Source organism: Ornithorhynchus anatinus, chromosome 19 (genome assembly GCF_004115215.2).
Source record: "Ornithorhynchus anatinus isolate Pmale09 chromosome 19, mOrnAna1.pri.v4, whole genome shotgun sequence".
NCBI lineage: Eukaryota > Metazoa > Chordata > Mammalia > Monotremata > Ornithorhynchidae > Ornithorhynchus > Ornithorhynchus anatinus.
Window position 1 is genome coordinate 21845414 of NC_041746.1, and position 8503 is coordinate 21853916.

The 8503-nt window shown below is 46.2% G+C and overlaps 1 protein-coding gene across 1 annotated transcript in view; it reads right to left on the minus strand.

The window, feature by feature from the left end:
* IMPG1 (interphotoreceptor matrix proteoglycan 1) overlaps window positions 1–6583 on the minus strand; it is a 58754-nt gene extending 52171 nt beyond the window's left edge. The window contains exons 1-2 of the mRNA XM_039914864.1: window positions 6556–6583; window positions 1098–1331 (exon numbers count right to left, since the gene is read on the minus strand). Coding sequence (XP_039770798.1) covers window positions 1098–1331; window positions 6556–6583 — 262 coding nt within the window. The remainder of the gene's footprint in view (window positions 1–1097; window positions 1332–6555) is intronic.
* Window positions 6584–8503: the final 1920 nt, after the last annotated feature.

The following is an 8503-nucleotide window of genomic DNA, read 5'->3' on the forward strand; positions in this document are numbered from 1 at the left end:
CTGTGTGACCGTGGGCAAGTCCCTTCCCCCTTCACAGTTACCTCATCTGTAAAATGGGGATCGAGGCTGTGAGCGCCACGTGGGACAGGGACTGTATGCAACCCGATTTGCTTGTATCCACTTCGGTACTTAGTATGGTGCTTGGCACACAGTAAGCGCTTAACAAAAACCACAGTTATTAGGGGGTGATGAAGGGAGGAGGAGATCTAGGTGAGTAGACGGGAATAGAACGATCATTCCCAGCCTTTTCCTCGCTTCCGAGAGGGGCTCCGGCAAAACTGCTTCAGTTCTCGAAACCTTTTCCCCTAATAACTGTGGTAGTTCTTGAGCATTTCCTAGGTAACAAACACTGTGTTAAGCAATGGGGTAGGTACATGTTAATTAGGTTGGACACAATCCCTGTTCCTGCCCGGGGTTCAAATCTAAGAAGGAGGGAGAACAGATATGTTTCCTGACCGTAATGAGTTGACAGTCTAGAGAGAAATAGTATCTTCGCTGCTATCATTTCCATTACAGTTTCTTCTGCTTCTTCAACAGTACTGTTATTCCTATTGCTGTTTTATTCCTATCACTGATATTACTATTTCTACAAGCAGCCCGACTCTGTGGTAGAGTCAGAGGACCCGTGTTCTAATCTGGGCTCTGCCGTGTACCTCCTGCGTGACCTCGACTTCTCTGCGCTTCACTTCCCTCTTCTGCAAAACGGAGATTTATTACCTGCTCTTCCGCTTACTTAGACTATTAGCCGCTTGTGGGATCTGATTATATTGTATCTACCTCAGCACTTATTTTAGTGGATGTCACATAATAAGCGCTTAACAAATGTCGCAATTATTACCTCTACTTCTGTTAATAATAATAATGTTGGTATTTGTTAAGCACTAAGTGCCAAGCACTGTTCTAAGGACTGGGGTAGATCAGGTTATCCCACGTAGGGCTCACAGTCTTCATCCCCATTTTACAGATGAGGTAACTGGGGCGCAGACCTGCCCAAGGTCACAGCTGACGAGCAGCAGAGCTGGGATTAGAACCCATGACATCTGACTCTCAAACCCTGGCTCTTTCCATTGAGTCACGCTGTTGCATGGTTTGCTTACCTCTGAATCGGTAATAAGCCTGATGACTGGCTAAAACCTGTTTCATCGACTCCTGTGGACAGACTTTAACCTCATTCGGAAGAAGAGATGATCTTTTCGTCCGTCGCTTGGCCAGATCAAATATCCTCCTGATGGTTGACACCCTAGACACCTTTGCAGTCCTTTCTGTTTTCTCCGATCTTGAGGATAGAGCCAAGAGCTTGGTTTCAGCATGACTGGTTTTCAAAGGGTTTGCTGCAGGGAAAATACATATCCGGTGAACCTCTCTCCTCTAGCTGCGGCGTTTCATCCAAGGGGGCCGGGACGGGTGCCGTATTGGCAGAACACCTCGAACTATAATTATCCAAGCTCCCAGACTGCTCTCGACATGGGATTATTAAAAATGACAATAGTCAAATAATTTCTGCCCATTTGGGCCCGAGGTTGTCTGTAAGAGTAGTTCAATATTTCAGCCAATTTTTTTTAGGAATCGAGTGCAAGTAGAACTTTTAGGCTTCTTTTCAAAACAATCCGCAGTTTTTTTTTTCACAATACCGTGAGCCCAGCCTCAGACCAAACCTTTAGACATCACATTCTGTCTGTATGCTTTAAAATGGTAGTTTTATTTCAAGCTTTCAGGAACTTCATAAGGTAGGACATTAGCACTTTCCTTTGAAAGCATCTTGGGTGGGCCAAGAAGGAAAATGGCGACCGTGACGTGCGTGGAACGACTAGGGAATCACTGGAATAAAAGGAAAATCACCACAAACGACACGTAAAAACCTTCTTTTATTACCAAAGTCCCTTTCCAAAAGTAGAGCGATAATTCACAATGAAGAATACCTCATGTGAAATATCAGATGGGGTATTCCGTTTTTATCCTTACCAGGGGGCGGGTATTGGGTACAAGGTAATCAGATTGGACTCGATCCCTGTCCTACATAGTGTTCACAGTCTTTCCCTCCCCCCTCCCATTTTACAGAAGAGGTAACTGAGGCATAGAGAAGTGAAGTGGCTTGCCCGATATCGCCCAGCAGCCAAGAGGCAGAGTCAGGTTTCGAACCCGGGTCAAATGACATCAGAAAATAGTTGTCCAAAAAGGCACCAGATAGCTTCATCTATGATTAGCTTTAATCACATGAATAATCTAAGCTTTTCTTCTTGGGTTAAAGATAGGATCCCTGACTTAAATTTTTGGAATATAATCCAGGAGTATCCAATCAATCAGTAGTATTTATTGAGCACCTCTGTGTGCAGAGCACTGTATTAAGCACTTGGAAGAGAACAAAAGGAGCCGAAAAGGAGCTTACAGCGTAGATGGGGGAAGACGGACATTAAAATACGTTACGGGTAGGTTCATAAATGCTGTAGAGCTGAGGGAGAGGTGACTATCAAGTGCTTAAAAAGGTACAGATTCGAGTACCAAGGCAATGTGAAGGGGAGAGAGAGTGAGAGAGATGTGCCTTCAGGGAGAGTAATTGTCTGTCAGATATGAAGAGGGAGGGAATTCCAGGCCAGAGGCAGGACGTGGGAGAGGAGTCGGCGGTAGAAATCGATGAGATGGAGGTTCAGGAAATAGGTTGGCGTTAGAGGAGTGAAATGAGGGGGCTGGGTTGTAGTAGGAAATCAGCGAGATAAGATAGGAGCAGGTGAGCCGACTGCTTCCAAGTCGACGGTGAGGAGTTTCCGTCTGACGTGGAGGCGAATGGGTGACCACTGGAGTTTCTTGAGGAGTGGGGAAATGTGGGCTGGATGGTTAGAGCAAGAAGAATCTCCACTCCAGGGTCCATTTGGACAGGACCAGGAGGTGGGGTTTCTCTTGAGGGTCCAGAAGGGAAGGAACTAGGAGGAGAGGTCCCTACCCAAGGCATCCGCTGGAAGGTGAGCATGGAAAGCTGGTAGCATGGCCTCGTGGAAAGATCCCGGCCTGGAAGTCAGAGGATCTGGGTTCTAATTCCCTGCCCTGCCATGTGCTTGTTGTGTGACCTTGGGCAAATCACTTTACTTCTCTGTGCCTCAATTTCCTCCTCTATAAAATGGGGATTAACTACCTGTTCTCCCTCCTACTTAGATTATGAACCTCAGGCAGGACAGAGATTATATCTGACCTAATTAATTTGTACCTATCCCAGCACTTAGAACACTGTTTGACACATAGTAAGCACTTAACAGATACCAAAAAAAAAAAAAAATTGGCTGAGAAACGTGATACTCCAATAGTGAGGGGGATGCTCCGGGAAGGAGCAAACCATAGCAGAGTTATGGAGGGAAGTTTGACAGAGGATTTCGGTCGGGGTAGGGGGTGAGAGGGGAGGACAACTCTTAATCCCTACCTCAGTGCTCAGTTCAGCATTCAGTGATTAGGACAGTGCTGGATACACGATAAATGCTTAACAATTAGTATTATTAGTAATCAGAATATAATTATTACTCTTACAAAACGTAGAGCAGGGTTAGGAGTTATTCCCAGATCTCATTTAAGAGGCGATTATGCCAACAGACCCATGCCATCCTTGGTTACTTTTTATGCTGAATGCTAAATAGACTGTGAATTTATTGAGACAGTGAATGTGTCTACCAAGTCTGTTCTATTGCACTTTCCCAAGCAATTACTTCAGTGCTCTGTCCCCAGTAAGCGCTCAATAAATACCACTGATGGATCGATTGATTGCTACTTAGAACCTCTACTGGGGCTTTGCAGGAGCGTTTTCACAGCTCTGCGCCGTGGACCCTGTGAGCGTCTTAGACCCCGAATAAACTGCTGTAGGAAGCAAGCTGATTTGAAAAGGAAAATATTCCAATGTGTTATTAGAAACGGTCACTTGATGGCAGCAGAAGTTGTTTCCAATTAAATTCACGGGGCACAGGCAAAAGGACACGAAAATGATAAGGTAAATTTCTAGGCCCCATATTTGAGCAACCGAACCTTCGGAAGTTTTATTCCAAGGCCCGTAAAAGGGAATAATGATAATCTGGTATTTGGGGGCACTCGCTGTGGGCGTAGTTCTGAGGGAGAAGCAGCACGGTGGCTTAGTTGGCATGGTTCAATTGGCAAAAGGAACAAATAGATGTCGTCAGTAATAAAGTCTAAACGCAATCAGTCGTGTTAGGTACGGGAGTGATATACGAAGGCAGGCTTTGTGGGATTTAATATGACTGACTGGTAAAGAAATTGGTTACTTGTGAATGGAAAGCTTATTGGATATTAGTTCCGAAGGTAGTTTCTTAATGATCATCATAATAATAGTAATAGTGATAATAATGATAGTGAATAGCACTTACTATTTGTCAGGCACCTATTGTAAGCGATGGGGTATAGTTTTATCAGGTCAGACAAATTCCCCATGCCACATGGTGTGCGCAATCTCAGCTTGGCTCAGTGGCTAGAGCACAGGCCTGGGAGTCAGAAGGAGCTGGGTTCTAATTCTGGCTCCGCCACGCATCTGCTGTGTGATCTTGGGCAGGTTACTTCATTTCTGTGTACCTCAGTAGTCTCATCTGTAAAATGGGGATTAAGAGGGTAAGCCCTACGTGGGACAGGGGCTATGTCCAACCTGATTTTCTTGTATCCACCCACCCCAGCACTTAGGACAGTGTCTTGTGCAGAGTAAGCGCTTAGTAAATATCATAATTATTATTATTAGGCACTTACTACGTCCCAGGCACTGTACTAAGCCCTGGAGACCCAGCTACGGGCAGAACTGGTACCAAAGCCTATGTCTTCTGATTTCTAGAAAGATATTTTCCATTAGTCCATCAGCCAGGCCTAATTCTGAGAAATGCAGCAGCAAAGGAAGAATTCTCTGAAATCTACTCCCAAAATGACACAGCTTCTGCACGTGGCAGAGATTTTCTCTTTGGGAAGGGATGAATGTCCACTAATTCCTTCATAACTCCTTCATAATTCCGAATTAGTGATTGAAGGAAAGAAACGTTCTAGTATGACAGCCATAATTAGTGGCAAGAATTATGGACATAATCGATAAAGTTCATATAAAGCTCATATAATAAAGCTCGTCGGATTCCCAAGGGGAGGTCATTATCTATCAGTGATGTTCCAGTTTTTTTGAAATTGGTCAGCGTCTCTTTCCCCTTGCGGCACTCGCCATTGAATGTATTGGCCTGTTCTACTTACAGGCTGAAGGAAATGTAACCGAGAGCTCGTCGTGGGCAGGGGATGTGTCTGTTTGTTGTTATGATGTACTCTCCCAAGCGCTTAGTACAGTGCTTTGCAACGGTAAGCCCTCAATGAATACGATCGAATGTGCTCAACTGATTCTAGTTCTGTCGAGCGCATTGAAAACATCGGATTTCAGTGAGTCGGACTTTCTTACGGCAAACTGTGAAGCAAACTGGGATTTGGTGTTGTCGACATTGTTCAGTTGGCAAGAAGAATAAATAGATGTGGTCAGTAATAAAGTCTAAATGCAATCAGTCGGGTTATGTACTGGAGTGATATACGAGGTCAGGCTCTGTGGGATTTAGTACGGTTGAGTGGTAAAGAAATTGGGTACTTGTGAAAGGAAAAGTTGATGGAACAATAGTTCTGAAGGTAATCAGTTTCTTAACAATGATCATAACAGTGATAATGATATTGATAATAATGATAATGGTTAAGCGCTTATTATTTGTCAAGCACCCATTTTAAGCGATGGGGTAGATACGGTTTCATCAGGTCAGATAAAGTCCCCGTCCCACACGATGTTCACAATCTCAGCGTGGCTTAGTGGCTAGAGCACAGGCCTGGGAGTCAGAAGGAGCTGGGTTCTAATTCCGGCTCTGCGACTTATCTGCTGTGTGACCATGGGAAAGTCACTTAACTTCTCTGGGCCTCAATTACCTCATCTGTAAAATGGGGATTAAGAGAGTGAGCCCCATGTGGGACAGGGACTGTATCCCACTTGATTAACTTGTATCTACCCCAGCACTTAGAAAAGTACTGGGCACGTAATAAACACTTAACTAGTACCATTATTATTATTATCCAAGTAGTAGGGAGTACAGGCATTAAACCCCCATTTTACATATGAGGAAACTGAGGCCCAGAGGAGTGAAGCGACTTGCCCAAGGTCACGGAGCAGGCAGATGGCAGAGTCAGGGTTAGAACCCAGATCTCCTGACTCCCAAGCCTGCGCTCTTTCCGTCAGGCCATGCTCACCAGCAGTCTTTTGTTTTCTCTCGCTTCTGATGGTGACGCGTGCGTGTGTCTGGTTATATCAGTGAGTAACTGACGGTTCCTTATAGATCACCCTGAGGATCGCCATTTTAAAAAATGTGTTACCCACCGTGTCCGGCGATGTTTCTCGTTCTCTCTCTTGGACTCACACTTTTCCCAAAACCATTGTTCCAAGACAGTTACCCCATTTCTCATCACTGCCTGGTAGGCTAACCTGTTCTCAGTCGACACTGCCTACTCCTCTGCTCTACCGCATGAGGTTTTGCTTAAGCTGTGTCTTTGAAGTGTTTCTTCCATGCTCACTTTGATGATTTCGCCGTAGAGCGGCCATCACTGACGCAGGAAAAACAACTCATGAGCCTGTCCTACTGATAATAGAAGTAATAATTACGGCCTTTGCTAAGCCCTATGTGCTATGCGCCGAACCGCGGGCCGGCTGCGGTAGATACAGGATAGGTCCCACGTGGGGCTCACTGTCCCAGAAGAAGGGAGACAGGTATTAAATCCCTCTAGAATATGAGCTAGCGGTGGGCAGGGAATGTGTCTGTTTATTGTTATATTGTGCTCTCCCAAGTGTCTAGTATAGTGTTCTGCACACAGTAGATGCTCAATAAATACGACTGAATGAACGAATTCAATCCACACATTCTATCCGTCACCAAATCCTGTCGGTTCCACCTTCACAATGTCACTAAAATCTGCCCTTTCCTCTCCATCCAAACTGCTAGCACGTTAATACGGTCGCTCGTCCTCTCCCGCCCGGATTATTGCGTCAGCCTCCTTGCTGACCTCCCAACCTCCTGCCTCTCCCGTCTCCAGTCCATAATTCACTCCGCTGCCTGGATCATCTTTCGACAGAAACGTTCAGGACACGCCACCCCTCTCCTCAGCATCTCCAGTGGTTGCCTTTCCACCTCCATATCAAACAAAAACTCCTCACCGTCGGCTTTAAAGCTCTCCGTGCCCTTGCCCTCTCCTACTCCACCTCGTTTCTCTCCTTCTACAAGCCAGGCCTCACGCTTTGCTCCTCTGGTGCTAACCTTCTCACTGGGCCTCGTTCTCACCTGTCTCACCGCCGACCCCGGCCCACGGCCTGTCTCTGGCCTGGAACGCCCTCCCTCCTCAAATCCGCCAGGCAATTACTTGCCCCCCTTTCAAAGCCTTACTGAAGACACATCTCCCCCATAGGCCCTTCCCAGACTAAGCCCTGCTTTCCCTCATCTCCCCCTCTCCTCTGTATCTCCCTGACTCGCTCCCTTTGCTCTTCCCCCCCACCCTTCCGGCCCCACAGCACTTACGTATAAATCTGTAATTTTATTTATTTGTATCGAAGTCTGTTCGTATCGATGTCTGCCTCCCCACCTCTAGCCTGTGAACTCGTTGTGGGCAGGGATTATCACTGCTAATACTTTGTACTTTCCCAAGCGCTTAATACAGGGCTCTGCCCACGGTCAGCGCTCAAGAGATAAGACCGAACGGATGAATGGACTCGAGGACTAATTCCGCAAGAAACGAAAAGGCAGTAGAGGCACGTTCCCTCTCCCCGTTTCCCGTGTGGGCAACGGAACTGCAAATGGAGAGGGAGAGAATTAGCCAAGGTGATTCAGCCCAGCAGGTCCAGAACTCCTGGCTTCCAGAGAGGCAGTTTAACCACCCAGATTAGGGTTTTCTGGAACCTCTGTCGATGGCTCCATCCGTTCCGGTCTGGTAGGTAGAGACAAGCACTTTACTGGCATCTGTCCCAGGGCCGCTGCTAATGCGGCGTACTTTTGTGGTTTTGCTCCCCGGGCTGCAAATCGGGTGTTGACAAGGCTTTTTCTTCCACCTCGCTGGGCTGCCTGGAGGTTTGGAGGGGGTGGGGGGTAATTAAAAGATTGGGAGGTTTCGTAAGGTAAAGTGCTTTTGAAATGCAAAGTATGATTACCATAATGTGAATATCGGCAAAGAGTTTGGAGTTTATAATTGAGCTGGGTCCTCGCTTTGATTAATAATTCCATTGCATTTCGGATTTGGGTTTAATTAAATGTAACTTTTTGTTTGTCCTCCGACGCCATAAGAATAGCAATGATGACGAGGGCGGTTGGGAGCGAGGTATGGTACCCTTCTATTGCGGTCATTTAATCAATGGGTGGATTGATTAAATCAGTTCTCATCCAATCAGTGTTCCATAAAATTAGGGAAGTAACGTGACCTAATGCATAGAGCCCGGGCTTCCAAGTCAGAAGGGTCTGGGTTCTGGGTTAGAGAAGCA